The 21933-nt window shown below is 44.7% G+C and overlaps 1 protein-coding gene across 11 annotated transcripts in view; it reads left to right on the top strand.

Moving 5' to 3' along the window:
• Positions 1-21933, top strand: part of LOC110501299 (guanine nucleotide exchange factor DBS) — a 71186-nt gene that overhangs the window by 28345 nt on the left and 20908 nt on the right. For all 11 annotated transcript variants that reach the window (XM_036958591.1, XM_036958584.1, XM_036958587.1 and 8 more), the window contains exons 2-6: positions 3749-3832; positions 4904-5018; positions 12889-12979; positions 19973-20092; positions 20203-20319. In XM_036958591.1, the coding sequence (XP_036814486.1) occupies positions 3749-3832; positions 4904-5018; positions 12889-12979; positions 19973-20092; positions 20203-20319 (527 nt within the window). The remainder of the gene's footprint in view (positions 1-3748; positions 3833-4903; positions 5019-12888; positions 12980-19972; positions 20093-20202; positions 20320-21933) is intronic.

The following is a 21933-nucleotide window of genomic DNA, read 5'->3' as shown; positions in this document are numbered from 1 at the left end:
CCATGTGCGGATGCAAACCGTAGCCTGGCTTTTTTATGGCGGTTTTGGAGCAGTGGTTTCTTCCCTGCAGAGCGGCCTTTCATGTTATGTTAATATAGGACTCGTTTTACTGTGGATATTTATACTTTTGTACCTGTTTAATCCAGCATCTTCACGAGGTCCTTTGCTGTTGTTCTGGGATTGATTTGCACTTTTCGCACCAAAGTACGTTCATCTCTAGGAGACAGAACGCGTCTCCTTCCTGAGCGGTATGACACCTGCGTGGTCCCATGGTGTTTATACTTGTGTACTATTGTTTGTACAGATGAACGTAGTACCTTCAGGCGTTTGGAAATTGCTCCCAAGGATGAACCAGGCTTGTGGAGGTCTGCAAATGTTTTTCTCAGATCTTGGCAGATTTGTTTTGATTACACCTCCAATTGACTCAAATTATGTAAATTTGAATTTTCCAAGCTGTTTAAAGGCACAGTCAACTTAGTGTATGTTAACTTCTGACCCACTGGAATTGTGATACAGTGATTTATAAGTGAAAGAATCTGTCTGTAAACAATTGTTGGAAATGACTTGTCATGCACAAAGTAGATGTCCTAAACGACTTGCCAAAACTATAGTTTGTTAACAAGAAATGTGTGGAGTGGTTGAAAAATGAGTTTTAAAGACTCCAACCTAAGTGTATGTAAACTTCCGACTTCAACTGTATCAAAGCCACAGGCTGAGAGAAGGACAGTGTACCATCTAGCCATACTCCCAAGTACTTGTATGAGGTGACTACCTCAAGCTCTAAACCCTCAGAGGTAGTAATCACACCTGTGGGGAGAGGGGCATTATTCTTACCAAACCACATTACCTTTGTTTTGGAGGTGTTCAGAGCAAGGTTAAGGGTAGAGAAAGCTTGTTGGACACTAAGAAAGTATCATTGAGGACCTTCAAAGGTTGCAGTGACACATCCATAACCTGAGCGGAAACCAGATTGCATACCCGAGAGAATACTATAGACATCAAGAAAGCCAGTCAGTAGACTATTGACAAGTTTTTCCAACACTTTTGATCAACAGGGCAAAATAGAAATAGGCCTATAACATTTAGAATCAGCTTGATCTCCACCTTTAAATAAAGGATGAACCGTGGCTGCCTTCCAAGCAATGGGAACCTCCCCAGAAAGGAGAGACATGTTAAAAAGGTTGGAGAGGCTTGGCGATGATAGGAGCAGCAACCTTAAAGAAGAAAGGGTCTAAACCATCTGACCCAGATGTTTTTTTGGGGTCAAGTTTAAGGAGCTCCTTTAACACCTCGGACTCAGTGACCGCCTGCAGGGAGAAACTTTGTAGTGGGGTAGTGGAAAATAAGGAGAAGCTCCGCGGGTAGTCACATTAGAAGGGGTGGGAGATGAGGAAATGTTGGACAGGCAGGGAGGCATGGCTGAGTCAAATAGGAATCCTGACTTGATTAAGTGGTGATTAAAGAGCTCAGCCATTTGCTTCTTGTCACATCGTCAACATTAAGGGACATGGGCAGCTGTGAGGAGGAGGGTTTGTCTTGACATAGTGTTGAAGTGACAGAAACACACCCAGGAAGCTCAGAGAAAAGTGAATATTACTCTCTGTAGATCATCCCTTTAGCTCACTGGAGAAGAAGGGATGTGATGAAGGGAGATGGAGAGACAGACATGCTCCTAGACATTCTCTACTTCAGAACATTTTACTGTGAGTGTGTTGCGTAACAGCAGTGCTCCTTTACCTTGAAAGTGATGTCCTGTCCCGAAAGGAAGGCTTGGCCACTGAATAATTCAAGAGACGAGAGAGTGGTTATCTCTGGTTAGTGGTCTGACATGACATCCGTGAGATAAACAGTGTTGTGGCCCTAGAAAGTCTGCCAGGCTCGTTTCTAACGTTACATTTACATTTTAGTCATTTAAGAGTTAGCGTCTGCTAAATATCTTTCTATCTGTGTCTGTGGTCTGTGTGTGTGTGTGTAATATAATCCTATAGTGTAGAGCATCACTGTGGCTTTCTGTTCCATCGATCTGTTGTGCTCTGTACTGTTAGGCCCTCAGTCTCAACAGTAGGACTTTTGCCAGACTCCCACTGTATTGGCACTACCTGCATAAAGAGAACTGCTTGATCCCACTGTATAACTAACTATATGTAGCTGTTTAGAAATGGTTGCAGACAAACCTATTTTTGTGACTGGCTGGGAGCATGGGAGTATAGTATGTTCTGTATGTAACCATCTTGTTTGAGTTTCTAGGATCCATGCTATTAATGTATGTCATCCAGGGGCAGGATGTGAACACGCATACGCACAGGCACACTTTATTGTAATACTCTTATCAATGATTTATTTATATATTATACAGTTGCAACCTCCTAGCATACCAAACTAGAGCTATTTGTACACAGTTACAGAGACTAGAGACTCCTGGTCAATAGTTCAGCTCAACTGCTCTTCTGGTAAATCATTGATACCGATTCAACCCCAAACCCCTCACAGCAAAGTCAGCACAAGTATGGTATAATCCTTAGAGTGAGGTGGATTATACTGTATAATATAGAAATAAATAATTGATAGACTATTGTGCTACCAGATCTCCTTATTATTACAAATGGACAGAAATAACAGAAATATTAGCCAACAGCTATGCATATCCTGTGAACTGGACACATACCGCATATTAGCAATAGAGGCAGTACACACCTTCAGGTACTACAGAACAATAACGATACCAGTGGCGGCTGCTGATGCGAGGACGGCTCATAATAATGGCTGGAACGGAGTAAATGGAATGGCATCAAACCATGTGTCCAACCATCCATGTGTCCAACCATCCAACCATTGTATTTGATACCACTCCACTGATGCCGCTCCAGCCATTACCACAAGCCTGTCCTCCCCAATTAAGCTGCCACCAACCTCCTGTGATTGAAAGAAGTCTGTTCCGCTTTTAGGAAATTGCATTTCTAGGTAGAAATATGCTGACTGAAGAATGGGCGATTTGGGGCTGTGTCAGTGTCTCTGAACTACTTTTGTTCCTGTGTACAAGCAATGATTACGAACCTACTGTAGCCATTCCCTCCCTGCTGACCTGGGCCTCTGAGTCAAAGCAGCATGTCTTGTCACCCCATCTCCACCTTCACTGCCTGGCTGGGGCTGCCTGGCTGGGGCTTGCCTGGCTGGGGCTGCCTGGCTGGGGCTGCCTGGCTGGGGCTGCCTGGCTGGGGCTGCCTGGCTGGGGCTACCTGGCTGGGGCTGCCTGGCTGGGGCTACCTGGCTGGGGCTACCTGGCTGGGGCTGCCTGGCTGGGGCTACCTGGCTGGGGCTGCCTGGCTGGGGCTGCCTGGCTGGGGCTACCTGGCTGGGGCTGCCTGGCTGGGGCTATGCTGAGCCCTGCAAGGGAGGTCCATTATCAAATGATTTGAATACAAATGATGGGAGTTCGTGGGGGATAGAGCTGGGAAGGCAGTGAATGGCTGTGGCTTTTATCTGAAAACTTGTTTCATTAATGGTGGGTCAGGACCCAAAGCATTTGTAGCATTCTGCTCTCTGGTCTGCGTTTCAGATGATTATTTGTTCACTATTCTGCACGTCTGTACTGCTCATAACGTCTATACATGCTGTAATAACTTAATGTTCTGTTTTTGTGTGAGTATGTCTAGCGCTTTCATACTTTTGCAATGGTTCTTTCATTCAATGCGATATGTTTTGTCCTGACTGTGACTCTGACTGTGTTGTTGCTCTGCTGCTCCTCCAGATGAGATCATGCAGCAGGAGAGCAGTCCCCTCTGTGCCATCGACATCACCCCTGACCTCAGGAAGCAGTTTGCCTACCTCTCAGGTAACACTTCCTGTCTATGTCTCTGCCTGTCTGCTTGCCATAATACAGATGTCTGCTATAACAGGACCGTACTGTTCTTCTACCTGATATAGTTCAGATGAACTGTCTGCTTTACCCCTCAGATTTGCCATTCAAATTTCTCCTCTCCTGTTTTCCTGCTCATCATTTTTTTCATCCGTGTTAGTCCGGCTACTGTACACTGGGGCTCATTTTCTTCACGACTCTGTGTTTGTTTAGTGTGTATTTACATACGTGTTTATCAGTTTCTGTTGCGTATGAGCCAAATATAGAGTTTCTGTTTTTCCAGTTGTCTTGTCAATTCAGTGTGTCTGTACTGCATGCATAGTAGAAGCTTTACGGAAATCAACTAGGCTTGTGAGCAGACTTCCACAAATGTTACTTAATTGAAAAACAAAATGGATAATATAACGATAACGATAATATAACGAATATAATGATATTATTTTGACATTGATTCCTTCACCACTGCATTCACCTCATTGAATAGATTACCCCCACCCCCAACACACACACACTTTCCCCCCCTCTCTGTCCCCCTCTATGTTCTGCATGGAAGGTCACCTTGGGGACTGTTCTCTGCCTGTCGGCGTCCATTTTGCGGAGAGGTTGCCTCTTCTCAGATGCAGGAGAGTCAAAACAGACAGTGAAACGATGACCGAGCATTTGCTGTTGCTAGGGTGATAATAGAAGAGGGAAAAGCAGACATTGATATTCTCATCACATGGGCTAATAGTACAGCTGCTCACAGGCATGTGTGCTTGTGTGACTATTTCCCCCATTTTCTAAGTGTATGTCGGTGTGTGTTTAAATACTGCAGAAGATACCCGTATTTCTCGCCCTCCTCTCTCTCTTTTTCGCCGTGTGTTGCTTTCTTTCTCTCTCACTTGAACCTATCGCCTTATCAAAACAGTCTGGTTTGCCAGTTCCACTGGCGCCCTCTTGTGGTAATCCTTGTTGAAGTTGTGTCAAGCAAATGAAAAAGGAATGTGACTGAGTCTTCTCAGTTCCAGTGAACTCTCTGTTCTTAACTCTTCTATGTCTCTTTCCCAGGGGGCCGAGGGCAGAACGGCAGCCCCATCATTGTGTTCCCAGAGTTTCCTGCATTCGGAGAAATCCAGGAGAGGGAGTTCCACAACGTGCTCACATACCTGACCAGCATCCCCAGGTGAGATTCTACATACCACATCAGACACTTCCTGAGTCCGAGCTCCCTACATGTATTATTCCCATGGTAACCAGTCAGATCAGTCTATTTTACAGGAAGGGAACTAAGGAGAGGCAGATGAATATTGAACATGCTAGGAGAAATTTAGGAGAAATCAGATGAATGTAGAATTTGGTAACATCTACTGCAGCTTAAACTTATTTTTGTGTGTGTAAGATTATACATGCTTTATTAGCAATATAAACCATTATATAGACAATAGATAGACACACACCATTTCCAGTGCTTGTAAGGCTATTTCATATGACCTCAAATTGCGCTGTTTTGTTTCTCTCTGTAGCCCATATTTTTTCAATTTTTAAATAATAACGCATTTGATTCATCCACAAATTTTGTCTCGTGTATAATACATTCTGAACATAGTTTGTATTTGATTAAGCGTAGATGTTCGTTAGCTGTCGTTGGTTATGTTCCAACACTCCCTCCATCTTGTGGCAATAAAGAGTTATTTTTAGGTCTTGGTTCCAATAGTTTATAATTTTTTCTAAGAGATTGTCAGTTGGATAGGCTTTCTGCAAGGTTTTTTTTATATCTTAGCTATCATATGAGTATCATTTTCTGACTCAAATATAATTCCCTCAACATTGCTCTGATGTCCAAAAGATTTCAGATCGAAATTTTGTGATTTAAAACGTTTAAGTTGCATGTATTTGAACATGGTCATATTGTTATAGGGTTCTTAACTATGAAGTGAATGGTATTAAATCAAATCAAAGTTTATTTGTCACGTGTGCCGAATACTTACAGTAAAATGCTTACTTACAGGCTCTAACCAATAGTGCAGAAAAGTTATTAGGTGAACAATAGGAAAGTAAATAAATAAAACAACAGTAAAAATACAGGCTATATACAGTAGCAAGGCTATAAAAGTAGCGAGGCTACATACAGACACCGGTTAGTCAGGCTGATTGAGGTAGTATGTACATGTAGGTATGGTTAAAGTGACTGTGCATATATGATGAACAGAGAGTAGCAGTAGCGTAAAAGAGGGGATGGAGGGTGGTGGGTTGGACACAATGCAGATAGCCCGGTTAGCCAATGTGCGGGAGCACTGGTTGGTCGGCCCAATTGAGGTAGTATGTACATGAATGTGTAGTTAAAGTGACTATGCATATATGATAAACAGAGAGTAGCAGCAGCGTAAAAAGAGGGTCTGGGGGGTTGGGGTTGGGGAGGGCACACAATGCAAATAGTCCGGGTAGCCATTTGATTACCTGTTCAGGAGTCTTATGGCTTGGGGGTAAAAACTGTTCAGGAGTCTTATGGCTTGGGGGTAAAAACTGTTCAGGAGTCTTATGGCTTGGGGGTAAAAACTGTTCAGGAGTCTTATGGCTTGGGGGTAAAAACTGTTCAGGAGTCTTATGGCTTGGGGGTAAAAACTGTTCAGGAGTCTTATGGCTTGGGGGTAAAAACTGTTCAGGAGTCTTATGGCTTGGGGGTAAAAACTGTCCAGGAGTCTTATGGCTTGGGGGTAAAAACTGTTCAGGAGTCTTATGGCTTGGGGGTAAAAACTGTTCAGGAGTCTTATGGCTTGGGGGTAAAAACTGTTCAGGAGTCTTATGGCTTGCGGGTAAAAACTGTTCAGGAGTCTTATGGCTTGGGGGTAAAAACTGTTCAGGAGTCTTATGGCTTGGGGGTAAAAACTGTTCAGGAGTCTTATGGCTTGGGGGTAAAAACTGTTGAGAAGCCCTTAAGTCCTTGACTTGGTGTTCCGGTACCACTTGCCATGCTTTAGTAGAGAGAACAGTCTGACTGGGGTGGCTGGGGTCTTTGACAATTTTTAGGACCTTCCTCTGACACCGCCTGGTGTAGAGGTCCTGGATGGCAGGCAGCTTAGCCCCAGTAATATACTGGGCCGCACACACTACCCTCTGTAGTGCCTTGCGGTCAGAGGCCGTTCAATTGCCGTACCAGGTAGTGATGCAACCAGTCAGGATGCTCTCTATGGTGCAGCTGTAGAACCTTTTGAGGATCTCAGGACCCATGCCATATCTTTTTGTTTCCTGAGGGGGAATATGCTTTGTCGTGCCCTCTTCACGACTGTCTTGGTGTGTTTGGACCATTCTAGTGTGTTGATGTGGACACCGAGGAACTTGAAGCTCTCAACCTGCTCCACTACAGCCCCGTTGATGAGAATGGGGATGTGCTTGGTCCTCCTTTTCCTGTAGTCCACAATCATCTCCTTAGTCTTGGCTACGTTGAGGGATAGGTTGTTATTCTGGCACCACACGGCCAGGTCTCTGACCTCCTCCCTATAGGATGTCTCAGTGTTGTCGGTGATCAGGCCTACCACTGTTGTGTCGTCTGCAAACTTACCGATGGTGTTGGAGTCGTGTTTGGCCATGCAGTCGTGGGGGAACAGGGAGTACAGGAGGGGACTGAGCACGCACCCCTGTGGAGCTCCAGTGTTGAGGATCAGTGTGGCAGATGTGTTGCTACCTACCCTCACCACCTGGGGGAAGCCCGTCAGGAAGTCCAAGATCTAGTTGCAGAGGGAGGTGTTTAGTCCCAGGATCCTTAGCTTAGTGATGAGCTTTGAGGGTACTATGGTGTTGAACGCTGAAAACAGACACGTTAAAAGATTCTGGGACCATAAACTTCCTTGTTCACCATACAACAGGGATTAGGACACCCTGTTGCTGGAGTGCTGCAGACACTTCATGTTTTAACTGACCTGGAAGACCAATTGTGTTGAATTTAGGCAATCCCTGAACTGATCACTTGGCTCAGTTGGTCAGGTTTGGCGCCTAGTTGGAACAAAATCATGCAGTACTGCAGCACTGTAGGAACAGGGTTTCCTACCCCTGCCATACAACATTGTTTTTATTGCTGTTTCAGCTCATGGTATACCACATATTTTCAGTGCAAACCAAGTGTGTTATCCTCAGCTCTTATTGACTGCTGTATAGATATAGCCAGCAGGTGTCACTAGAGGGTCATATGCACTGCATGCTGCTTGAGGTAGAACCCTTTAACCACTGATCTCCCCCAATCCTAACCTCAACCTTTGGGAGGTATTGTCTTCTTAGTCTTGTGTTTAGTGTGTCAGTGAGAGTGTTATGTAAATGGGGGGGGTCTGGGCTGTCCCCTGTAGAGATCTCTTAGTAGAGAGGGAGGAGAGGAGATCTCAATGCATTCCCCTAATTAGCTGGCCAATGCAATAACCCCAGCCTGTAATCATATTACTGCAGAATGTCTTTGTGTACTGAGAGACTGGTGATGGGGGAGGGGGGAGAATAAATGACCCCCGCCCCCCATCTTCTCAATATCCTCCTCACAGGGATTTCTGTCATCCTTTCTCTCTTTTTTTCCCCCATCTTCCGTTTCTCTTCTCATCCTTTGCCCCATTCTCTCTGTTTCTCCAGATACCCTTCCTTCCTTGTATAGCTATTTTCTCACTCATTCTTCTCTTCCTCACTCCATCCTTGTCCGTTGAGGCATGTAGTGGGTCTAAAATAGAAACTGCAGTGGTCCTGACTGTTTAAGTTTGAATAACGCATGCAGACAGCTGAGCTGCAGTACATGCGCGTGAATACACCAGCCAACAGAGAAGCTCTTACACCTACTCCTGCACCTAATCGTGGCGTACAGGGTTGAAACCACTTACACACCTGGTTCACATATTCACATACAGGGTTGAAACCACTTACACACCTGGTTTACATATTCACATACAGGGTTGAAACCACTTACACACCTGGTTCACATATTCACATACAGGGTTGAAACCACTTACACACCTGGTTCACATATTCACATACAGGGTTGAAACCACTTACACACCTGGTCCACATATTCACATACAGGGCTGAAACCACTTACACACCTGGTCCACATATTCACATCACATTCTAAACTGGTGTAGAAGAGCTGTGTTGCAACCCCTGCATGGCTTCCTTCCTGTGACTCTTTGAGGTCACTGCTGACATCACAACCTTACAAAAAGTCAAAGTTGAGCTGATAGAAAGGGCCTGAGGCTAAAGCTGCTCAGAGCAGACGGACAGATGGCCAGGAATTCCTCAGGGCGGTTTTGTGTGTGTGTGTGTGTGTGTGTGTGTGTGTGTGTGTGTGTGTGTGTGTCTTGACCTTGAATACAGAACTATTCAATATGTTCCACTTCAATTTCAACCAGAATACATTTAGATAAATACATATATTCATGAAAATCATTTAAAATGAAGGTTTTTGGAGGGGGACTGTGGGTGCATAAAATACCACAGTTTCAAATTCCTTTTGAAGGCATTCCCAATTTTGAGTTAATTTTCCTGTTCCTGGTCTGCCGATGAGGCATGGAATGTATCCGTATCCGAATCCCTTTTTCGCCTCCGGTGGGAAAAGCCTGTTTACGCTGCGGATCGCCAAACACTCACTAAATTAATTAGCAGCCTGTGTCCTTGGGCAGACCAGGTTTCTCTCTCGCTCTTGCTCTCTCCAAACCTCTCTGGGTCTAGTTCAGAGTGGCTGCAGGTTGAGGTAGAACCTTGACAGGAGGATTTGAGAGTGACTGAAACTTGAAGAGCTCTTTAAGAGCTTTTTTTAATCTGTTTTTAATTTGATTTACAGCCTGCCTGGCTTCAGGGTGGAGTATGGCATAGAGGGGGGGCTGTGTGTGTGTGTGTGTGTGTGTGTGTGTGTGTGTGTGTGTGTGTGTGTGTGTGTGTGTGCGTGTGCGCGTGCTTGTGCACGCCCGTGCAGAAATTGTGTTTTAAGCAATCCCATTCCACAACACAGCTAGCAGGGGTTCCACCAGCATCAGACAACCGCCGCAAGAAATCAAATTATTTAGACTCCTTCACAAATCAATTATAAACTCCACCATGAATATTTAAATTAATCTAATTTCACATTCATTATTGCTCAATATGTTTCTGTGTCCATTCAGCTGTGCGAGTGTGTGTTGCAGAAACTGCTTGTATGGCAGAAACAATCATATCCTAGAAGTGGTGAATTAATTCCTCTGTATATAGATCACCCTTTCTGGCAGTTTTTTAAGTCTGTACCCTGAAATTGTACATACTTTTGATTAGTGAATGTGGACACCCCTTCAAATTAGTGGATTGGCTATTTCCGCCACACCTGTTGCCGACAGGTGTATAAAATCGAGGACACCGCCATGCAATCTCCATCGACAAACACTGGCAGTAGAATGGCCTTACTGAAGAGCTCAGTGACTTTCAACGTGGCAGCGTCATAGGATGCCACGTTTACAACAAGTTTGTTTGTCAAATGTCTGCCCTGCTAGAGCTTCCCCGGTCAACTGTAGGTGCTGTTATTGTGAAGTGGAAACGTCTAGAAGCAACAACGGCTCAGCCGAGAAGTGGTTGTCAGGTGAAAATTGTCGGTCCTCGGTTCCAACAGTCACTACCAAGTTCCAAACTGCCTCTGGAAGCAACGTCAGTACAATAACTGTTATCAGGAGCATCATGAAATGGGTTTCCATGGCCGAGCAGTCGCACACAAGCCTAAGATCACCATGCACAATGCCAAGCATTGGCTGGAGTGGTGTAAAGCTCGCCGCCATTAGACTCTGGAGTAGCCAAAGCACGTTCTCTGGGAATTATTATTATCTATTATTTATTGAACCTTTATTTAACTAGGCAAGTTAGTTAAAGAAAAAATTCTTATTTATAATGACGGCCTACCCCAGCCAAACCCGGAAGATGCTGGGCCGATTGTGTGCAGCCCTATGGGACTCCCAAACACGGCCAGATGTGATACAGCCTGGATTCAAGCCAGGGACTGTAGTGACGCCTCTTGAACTAAGATGCAGTGCCTTAGACCGCTGCGCCACTCGGGTTGGTAAATCGCACTTCACCATCTGACAGTCCGGTGGACGAATCTAAGTTTGGCGGATGCCAGGAGAACGCTACCTGCCCCAATACATAGTACCAACTGTCAAGTTTGGTGGAGGAGGAATAATGGTTTGGGGCTGTTTTTCATGGTTCAGGCTAGGCCCTTTAGTTCCAGTCAAGGGAAATCTTAATGCTACAGCATACAATGATATTCTAGACGATTCTGTGCTTCCAACTTTGTGGCAACAGTTTTTGGAAGGCCCTTTCCTGTTTCAGCATGACAATGCCCCCGTGCACAAAGCAAGGTCCATACAGAAATGGTTTGTCGAGAACAGTGTGGAAGAACTTGACTGGCCTGCACAGAGCCCTGACCTCAACCCCATCGAACACCTTTGGGAGGAATTGGAACACCGACTGCGAGCCAGGCCTAATCAATCAACATCAGTGCCCAACCTCACTAATGCTCTTGTGGCTGAATGGACGCAAGTCCCCACAGCAATGTTCCAACATCTAGTGGAAAGCCTTCACAGAAGAGTGGATGGAGACTGTTATAGCAGCGAAGGGGAGGCCAATTCCATATTAATGCCCATAATTTTGGAATGAGATGTTCGACGAGCAGGTGTCCACGTACTTTTGGCCATACTTGTGTATGTGATTCTTTGTGTTCTGAGACTAAGTAGCAAGCCTAGTTTATTACAATCTATACTATCTCTCTATGCCCGACTTTCCCTCATCTCTCTCTCTCCCCCCTCTCTTCCTCTCATACTGTCTTTCAGTATAAATCACTAAACCAGTTCAGTCCTCATAAAGGTCCCAGTACTAGACCATCTCTCTTCCTTTTCTCTCTCATTTTTTTTCATCCTTCCCTCCTCCTCCATCCCTCTCTCTCCCCTCCTCCTTCTCTGCTGCTAAAAAAGAACCGGTCTGCTCTTTTGAACGCTTGAGCAGGTGGGAGGGAGGGAGAGAATGCAGCTCCCCTCCTCTACATCAGCCCATCCCCTCCCTCACATCCCCAGGTCTGCTGACTGGCCCCCGGGGCTGTCTGTCACCTCTTGGCCAAGCTAGGATTGGCTAGTGGCACGGCAGTTCCTGGCACATCATTGGTTGATCAGTGCAGTGGCAGTGGCTGGTTTCTGTGACTGTCTTGCTCTCCCTCCAACACAACACAGGCAGATCTGACTCTAAGGCATCTATTTTCCTCTCTTCTCTCCAGTTTCAATATGGAATTATTTATCCCTTTTTCTCTATTGGAGGATTTGGAATAGCAGAGTTGTTGTCGTGTGAGTAGGAGTGGAGACATTCTGTTCATCAGTTTGCTGTGACCAGGCAGTGTGTGTGTGTGTGTGTGTGTGTTTTGCTGCTGAGGTGTGAGTATTTGTGTCACCTCTAGAAGGTGTGTGTATAGTTGATTCTTCTGACTGGCTACATGTGGGATTGACTTTGATTCCTCTACCTGAACCCCTCTCATAAGACTACAGCGGTTTTAGGACGCTGGCCTTACAACTCTTTATCTGTGTGGATTGGACCAGTATCTTGAAGGTGTGTATAGTTTAACAAACCCTAGGACAGGGGTTTTAAAGCATCTTTACTTTGCCTGTACATAAGTGCACCAAGCTGAGGGTAGGTCTTTACTCAGGCCTGACTGATAGATACATTTTTACATTTAACATTTTAATATTTATCAGACGCTCTTTTCCAGAGACAGTAGATTGTATACATTTCATACTTGTCCCCCAGTGGGAATTGAACCCACAACCCTGCCATTGCAAGCGCCATGCTCTACCAACTGAGCAGCATGGGACATACAGTACTAGACATACTAGTGACACTCATCTCTATCCTCTCTCACCATTGTGGTTCCCTGTTCATTTATTCTCTGGTCATGTCCAGTCACTGTGGTCCTACTGAACCTTATTCCCCTCTCTCCAGTCTCCATCTGCGGTCTTGTTATGGTCATGTGTGCAGTGGGGTCAGGTGTTAGTGGTTGTGTTGACCGGGATCCCATCTCTTTTTTCCAGTCTGTCTGCGGCAGGAGTGGGTTTTATCCTGGTCATTGACCGGCGGCAGGACCGATGGGCGGCCGTCAAGGGGACCCTGCTCCGCATTGCAGTAAGTAACCGAGCGCGTGTGTGTGTCTGGCTCTATAAGGTCTTTTGTGTCTATGCATCTGTGTGTGTGAAATACATTTCTTTAATCATGTGTTGAGTGGAGCACCAGTTTTGTGAGGCCTCATCCTTACACTGTCAGCCCGAGGGCAGAGGGGGTTTGGCAGACAAGAGGTGTCAGAACAACCCCTCCTCTTCTCAGAGCTCCACATCTGTGCAACAAAGTAGGGATTAATATCACAACTGCCCTAGGGGGCAGATATGAAATATCCCCCACCCCCCCCCCCCCCCCCACCTACACATAAACACACACAGGCATCAGCCTATTCAGCCCACCAGCCTATACTCCCCCTGCCGTGGGGGCAGAACAAACAGCCAAAACAAAGAGGACAAGAGAGCAATGAGAGAAGTGTTCTCCCAACATTACAACAAAGCATGCTGGAAGGATATGACAATGAGTGTCTTTTCAGTTTCACACTGTAATCCATGTTTTGATGAATACTGTATAGAACATTTGTAGATAAACTCACTCTATAGGAAAAACACTGACACTGACTTTAATGGATAAAGATGGAAAGAAATATTAGGTCTGTGTGTTTCCCATGCTGTGGTAGTGATGAGGTAGCTGTTGTATCTCTCTCCAACCCACTAAACTCTCTCTCCTCATTTCACTCTCTTCATTTCAGCTACTATCTCTTTGTTCACATCTTCCTTCATCCCTTCTCTCTCTCTCTTCATTTCATTTATGTCACTTTACAGCGATAGTTTATCTTAATTCGACCAGTTTCTCAGAGCAGGAAAAAAATCCTGCAGCAACAAAAATGTGAATAATTATGTGGATTGTAAATAAAGAGCGACAGCCTTTCGTTATTTAGTCTCATGCTAGTGACCATGACGGATTTCAAATGTGAGTTGGTATCGGGGTGTGGTTTGATGTGGGTGTCTCGTGTGTGTTCACAGGTGGTAAGAGTTAGCCAAATTATTTAGGCAATTAGCTTCAGCCGGCTGGTGTGGCAAAGTTGGTTTGACTTTGGATAGCCTATCTCTGGGTATAGTTAGGGACAGTCAATAAATAACACAATGTAAATGGTACAATATGTTCATGTTGCACATATTTTAGTTGTCTCATTAAATGCTTTCAATATTTGTATATGAATTTCTACAATTTATAGTTGGTTTGAGGTTTTTAAGTCATTGAAATTTGGAGCTATTGACCTTTTAAAATATTGTCCCACATACATTGTTTAATTTACTGATGGTCCCTAACTAGCCCCATAGGGAAATTAAATGTCACACCAAATTGACCATGGGCATTACAATCGGGGCATGTGCAGCTGCGCGCCGAATTGATTGGGTGCTGCCAGGTGTGGGTGCTGCCAGGTGTGGGCATGTGGGCAGGATTAAAATATTCCCAACCTAGGAAAACTGTTATGGTACCCGTCATTCTGTTACGGGAACCCTTCATTCTGTTACGGGAACCCTTCATTCTGTTACAGTAACCCTTAATTCTGTTACGGTACCCTTCATTCTGTTCCGGGAACCTTTCATTCTGTTACAGGAACCCTTCATTCTGTTCCGGGAACCCTTCATTCTGTTACAGGAACCCTTCATTCTGTTACGGTGCCCTTCATTCTGTTCCGGGAACCCTTCATTCTGTTACAGGAACCCTTCATTCTGTTCCGGGAACTCTTCATTCTGTTACAGGAACCCTTCATTCTGTTCCGGGAACCCTTCATTCTGTTACAGGAACCCTTCATTCTGTTACAGGAACCCTTCATTCTGTTACAGGAACCCTTCATTCTGTTACAGGAACCCTTCATTCTGTTACAGGAACCCTTCATTCTGTTCCGGGAACCCTTCATTCTGTTACAGGAACCCTTCATTCTGTTACAGGAACCCCTCATTCTGTTACAGGAACCCTTCATTCTGTTACAGGAACCCCTCATTCTGTTACAGGAACCCTTCATTCTGTTCCGGGAACCCTTCATTCTGTTACAGGAACCCTTCATTCTGTTACGGTGCCCTTCATTCTGTTACAGGAACCCTTCATTCTGTTACAGGAACCCCTCATTCTGTTACAGGAACCCTTCATTCTGTTACAGGAACCCCTCATTCTGTTACAGGAACCCTTCATTCTGTTCCGGGAACCCTTCATTCTGTTACAGGAACCCTTCATTCTGTTACGGTGCCCTTCATTCTGTTACAGGAACCCTTCATTCTGTTACAGGAACCCTTCATTCTGTTACAGGAACCCCTCATTCTGTTACAGGAACCCTTCATTCTGTTCCGGGAACCCTTCATTCTGTTACAGGAACCCTTCATTCTGTTACGGTGCCCTTCATTCTGTTACAGGAACCCTTCATTCTGTTACAGGAACCCTTCATTCTGTTACAGGAACCCCTCATTCTGTTACAGGAACCCTTCATTCTGTTCCGGGAACCCTTCATTCTGTTACAGGAACCCTTCATTCTGTTACAGGAACCCTTCATTCTGTTACGGGAACCCTTCATTCTGTTCCGGGAACCCTTCATTCTGTTACAGGAACCCTTCATTCTGTTACAGGAACCCTTCATTCTGTTACAGGAACCCTTCATTCTGTTACAGGAACCCTTCATTCTGTTACAGGAACCCTTCATTCTGTTACAGGAACCCTTCATTCTGTTCCGGGAACCCTTCATTCTGTTACAGGAACCCTTCATTCTGTTACGGGAACCCTTCATTCTGTTACGGGAACCCTTCATTCTGTTACAGGAACCCTTCATTCTGTTACAGGAACCCTTCATTCTGTTACAGGAACCCTTCATTCTGTTACATACCTTTTTTTCCTATCATCTCGTAAATCACAGTCTTGAGTGAGACTGACTCTGACCAAAATGATCCTATTCGAACTTTGTAGTCAATTTTGACATTAGAATAATGAATGTTTCTGACTTATATTGATGCAACAGCCTGTTTTCAAAAAGAGAAGTTGCTTTTTAGGGGCGGTCGCTCTTTAATGGACATTTGTGTAGGGGTTGTTACGATAAAATAAGTCTGACATTTTAAAGAGGAAATGACCAACTTTAGAAGCCTTTTTAAACCTCGAATACACTACATTTTGCATTTTGCTAAATACCTTTGTGACAACAGAGTGATCAAACTAAGATCGACGTGTTGGTAGTTTAGCAACAAAACCAACGTGTGCGGCAATGCAGACAGGGTTGGCTTAGATTGTTCATAACGGGTCAACTATATTTCGTCTCCAAAGGTTTATTGAAAACAAACACATTTGCACAATGATCACTTGTCACTCAAATACATCGTTACAGTTGTTGGTTAGCTAACTAGCACATTTTTGCCGTATTAGCATAGACTTGACATCAGTCAAACACCTCAAAACAAGACAAGACATCAATAACAAAATACGAGCTGAAACGAGCCACCTACGATTCCCCACATGTCATCTTCTTGTCATTGTTGCCAGATATGACTGTTCAGAATCATACCAACGCACGCCTTGCAGCCACATCAACGCGTGCGCATATAGCAGATCTGTATATCACCCCTTATCTTTCCATTGCTCTATCCCTTAGGCCTTTGTGGTTCAGAATGAGGAGAATGTGTAAAAGAAGGATACAAAAAATGAAAAGATGATCGAGGGAGTCTTTTCTCTCTTTCTCTTCCTCTTAGAAAACACAGCCTGTTGTTTCCTCTCCAGTCACAACTCACTGTTTCCTGCTTGATGGCAGCTTGCTGGCAGCTGAATGCAGTGTGTGAGCTGTGAGGGATATTCTCTCTGCTTTGGTGATTAGCTTTCAAAGTGTGTTTGTTTATTTGTGCTGAGTTGATACATGGTTTGAGCACTTTCTGGTTCGTCCATTAATAGCACAGGATTTCCAATGGCTTTATCTTTGTTCAACACCACTTATAAGATCATTCAGAACTTTATTAAGTAAGTAACAATACGGACCCGCATGATTCGTATTGATTTGAATCAATACCTATATCCTAAGTGCTGTTTAACCCCACATGACTGCATTCTTGGTTTCAGCACCACAGTTATGTGGACAGCTGTCCACACAGCTGTCTCACACACACAGAGGGGAAATAAGTAGAGGTCTATGGGTTCTCAGTTATTGACACGAAAGCCTCATCATAGCGTTTCACTGAACTGAAGAGAATGTGTGGGAGAGAGATGATTTCCTAGACAGAGGAAGATATATAGAGAGATGAATATGAACCCCCAGACTCCACTGGGACCTGGAATGCTCCCTCCCTCATTTCAAATTGAATCAAGCTTTATTAATCCCACAAGGGGGGGGACATTACAGCCTGACAGTCTGGTAATGGGAGGCACTCAGTCACCGCCGGAGCAGTCGCCTGTTCTGGATAGTTTCACCGCGCTGCTAAATGCCGCACACACACACAGGCCGTGTAATGAACAGTAGTGAATGCTGGCATGAGTTGAGCCGGTACTATCACAACTATTGAAGACCTAATGATAAATCATATGAAGATAAACAACACAAATGCGTGTTAACAGGTACTGAGTTGGAGCCTGGACTGTGAAGGAGGGGGGGGGGGGGGGGGGGGGGGGGGTCGTCATCTCACATTAGTCATTGTATAGCCTCAACTATCATTCACCTCTTTGTTGTGGCTTTGTGGGTATATGTACAGTGAGGCTGATTTTGTACGTTTGCCCACTGACAAAGAAATGATCAGTCTATAGTTTTAATGGTAGGTTTATTTGAACAGTGAGAGACAGAATAACAACAACAAAAATTCAGAAAAACACATGTCAAAAATTGTATAAATGTATTTGCATTTTAATGAGGCAAATAAGTATTTGACCCCCTCTCAATCATAAAGATTTCTGGCTCCCAGGTGTCTTTTATACAGGTAATGAGCTGAGATTAGGAGCACACTCTTAAAGGGTGTGCTCCTAATCTCAGTTTGTTACCTGAATAAAAGACACCTGTCCACAGAAGCAATCAATCAATCAGATTCCAAACTCTCCACCAAGACCAAAGAGCTCTCCAAGGATGTCAGGGACAAGATTGTAGACCTACACAAGACTGGAATGGGCTACAAGACCATCGCCAAGCTGCTTGGTGAGTTGATGCACAAAAGAACTGTCAATCTCCCTCGGCCTGGGGCTCCATGCAAGATCTCACCTCGTGGAGTTGCAATGATCATGAGAACGGTGAGGAATCCGCCCAGAACTACATGGGAGAATCTTGGCAATGATCTCAAGGCAGCTGGGACCATAGTCACCAAGAAAACGATTGGTAACACACTACGCCGTGACAGACTGAAATCCTGCAGCGCCCACAAGGTCCCCCTGCTCAAGAAAGCACATATACATGCCCGTCTGAAGTTTGCCAATGAACATCTGAATGATTCAGAGGACAACTGGGTGAAAGTGTTGTGGTCAGATGAGATCAAAATGGAGCTCTTTGGCATCAACTCAACTCGCCGTGTTTGGAGGAGGAGGAGTGCTGCCTATGACCCCAAGAACACCACCATGGTTTTGCCACCAAGTACTAAGTCATGTTTTGCAGAGGGGTCAAATAATTATTTCCCTCATTAAAATGCAAATCAATTTATAGCATTTTTGACATGCGCTTTTCTGGATTGTTTTGTTGTTATTCTGTCTCTCACTGTTCAAATAAATCTACCATTAAAAGTAAATGGAGACTGATCATTTCTTTGTCAGTGGGCAAACGTACAAAATCAGCAGAGGATCAAATTATTTTTTTCCTCACTGTATCCAATGTTTTTGTTTGCGTGTGTGTGGGTGTGGGTGTGTACATCTTTGTGTATACTGTGCTTCTTTGTCTGTCTGTGTGTGTCTGTGTTTTAATGAGTGTAGTGCATTGCCATGCATGGGTGGTTTTCAGACTGGGGGAGAAAGCAGCAGTTGTTTATGGTGTGGTCCCTAATTAAAAACCTATAGGGTTACTGTGGTTTCACTCACTCCCAAGAGACACACTGTCTACACTCTCACTCACCAGCCTGGTGTGTGTGTGTGTGTGTGTGTGTGTGTGTGTGTGTGTGTGTGTGTGTGTGTGTGTGTGTGTGTGTGTGTGTGTGCGCGCGCGTGCGCCTACTGTTTTCGACCAGAACCTGTGGGCTATGACCACAAGTCCAGTCAGAAGGTTACGGTCGAACGGTTACAACTCTCATCTGGGAGTCAGACTTGTTCCTTATATATGCTGTCTCCAAAATCCACCCAACCACCTTTTTCGAACCAACTTCTACTGAATACCATTACATTCATTTCTTCCTCTTCCTTGCTTGTCTCCATTGGATGTTTGCGTTTTGAAGGGTACGTTGCTAGTGAATGGCCAGTCCCTTTCATAGTGACTGTCCTGCAGTGTCAGAGGTCATTAAGAGCTCTCTCTAGTTGGGCTGCAGAGAGGAACAGTTTATTGATTCATTAATTCAATTAAGTTTGTGTATTCCCTACTGGTTGTTTGTTAATGAGGCAGAGTCTTAGATCTGTCATTTCTGCTTAGGCCAGCGTTCTGTCTCTCTCCAATCAATCAAACCTGTGTGTGCGTGTGTGTGCACTACATTAGCTTACGCATTAATTCAGTAATGGGAGTTTGTCTCCACCGCCGGCTAAAGCCATAATATTGATCTTGCTGTGGCTTTATGTGTACAGTTTGAGTCTTACCTCACCAGAACTAGCTTCAGGGATGTACACTGTGTGCTAATTTAGCTCCTGATTATAATGTCTGCGGGTCTGCTTTTTAATAGTCCCTGTCTGTCAGCTTTATTCTACCCTTAAAGTGTGTGTGTGTGTGTGTGTGTGTGTGTGTGTGTGTGTGTGTGTGTGTGTGTGTGTGTGTGTGTGTGTACATGATGTCTCTTGCTAGTGGGTTGTCTAGACTGAGAGCTATGGTGGTTGCTGTCTACTCCTGTATTTTTGAAGTCCTCCCAGTTCTCTGTTCATCCATCTTTCTCTCCTCCCCTCCCCTCTCCCCTACCTTTCCTCCCCTCTCTCTGTGTGTAGGGTTCGTTCCCAGGGAACCTGCAGTTAGTTCTGGTATTGAGGCCCACCACCTTATTCCAGAGGACACTCTCAGACATCTTGTTCAAGTTCAACAAGGATGAGTTCAAGATGAAGGTGCCGGTAGGTACAGACAGCAGTCTACAGACGCGCACACATTCATAGACTGACTTTTGTATTATTGTCATTACTTCACCATTACGTTTTTCTATCCTAAATTGTTGCTTGTGTAGATGATTATGCTGAGTTCTGTGACTGAGCTCCACTCCTACATAGACCGGACACAACTGACTACTGAGCTGGGAGGAACCCAGGAGTACTGCCACGAGAAGTGGATCTCACACCGCACCGTGAGTATACACACACACACACACACACACACACACACACAGCGCACACTGCAACAATGGCGCTGACAGAGAAGGTCGCCTCGCTTCAGGTTCTTAGGAACCTGTGCAGTAATTCATTTTTCTTACATTGTTTGCCCAGAAAATCTCAAGTGTTATTACACACAGCAGGGAAGAACTATTGCATATAAAAGTGACGTCAACGTACCAACATTACGACCAGGAATACAACTTTCCCGAAGCGGATCCTGCGTTCGGACCTCCACCCTGGACATGGGATCTTACCCCAGAGGCCGACGGAGCGTCCTACTGGTCAGACTTAGAAGGCGAGCACACCATCCACCGCTTCTGAGCATATTACTCACCAATCTCCAATCTCTAGACAACAAGGAGGATGAGATTAGGGCTGGAATTGCCTTCCAGAGAGACATCAGAGATTGTTACATTCTCTGTTTCACGGAAACATGGCTCATGGCTCTCTATGTTGTCGGTCGGTACAGCCACCCGGTTTCTTCACGCATCGCACCGACACCTAAAAGCATCTCTCTGGTAAGAAGGGTGGGGGTGTATGCCTTATGATTAACGACTCATAGTGTAATCATAACAACATACAGGAACTCAAGTCCTTTTATTTTTATTTATTTTGTATTTTTTCAACTTTATTTAACCAGGTAGGCCAGTTGAGAACAAATTCTCATTTACAACTGTGACCTGGCCAAGATAAAGCAAAGCAGTGCGACAAAAACAACAACACAGAGTTACACATGAACAAACAAACTTTTGTTCACCTGACCTAGAATTCCTTACAATCAAATGCCGACCGCATTATCTACCAAGAGAATTCTCTTTGATTATAGTCACAGATGTGTATATCCCCCCCAAGCAGATACCTTGACGGCCCTGAAAGAACTTCACTGGACTCTATGTAGACTGGAAACCATATATCCTGAGGCAGCATTTATTGTAGCTGGAGATTAAAAAAAAAAAAGCTAATCTGAGAACAAGGCTTCCTAAATTCTATCAGCATATCAAATGCGCAACACGAGCTGGTAGCATTCTGGATCATTGCTACTCTAACTTCCGGGATGCATACAAAGCCCTCCCCCGTCCTCCCTTCGGCAAATCTGACCATGACTCCATTTTGTTGCTCCCAGCCTATAGACAGAAACTAAAACAGGAAACGGCCGTGCTCAGGTCTATCCAACGCTGGTCTGACGAATCGGATTCCACGCTTCTAGATTGCTTCGATCACGTGGACTGGGATATGTTCCGGGTAGCCTCAGACAACAACATTGACGTCTACGCTGACTCAGTGAGCGAGTTTATTAGCAAGTGCATCAGTGATGTTGTAATCACTGTGACTATTAAAACCTTCCCTAACCAGAAACTATGGATTAATGGCAGCATTCGCGCAAAACTGAAAGTGCGAACCACCGCTTTTAATCATGGCGAGGTGACTGGAAACATGAATGAATACAAACAGTGCAGCTATTCCCTCTGCAAGGCAATCAAGCAAGCAAAGCGTCAGTATAGAGACAAAGTAGAGATGCAATTCAACGGCTCAAACACAAGACGTATGTGGCAGGGTCTACAGTCAATCACAGATTACAAAAAGAA

The sequence above is a fragment of the Oncorhynchus mykiss genome, chromosome 22, assembly GCF_013265735.2.
Source record: "Oncorhynchus mykiss isolate Arlee chromosome 22, USDA_OmykA_1.1, whole genome shotgun sequence".
NCBI lineage: Eukaryota > Metazoa > Chordata > Actinopteri > Salmoniformes > Salmonidae > Oncorhynchus > Oncorhynchus mykiss.
The sequence above is the reverse complement of the archived record's forward strand: the minus strand, read 5'-3'. Positions and strand labels throughout refer to the sequence as shown.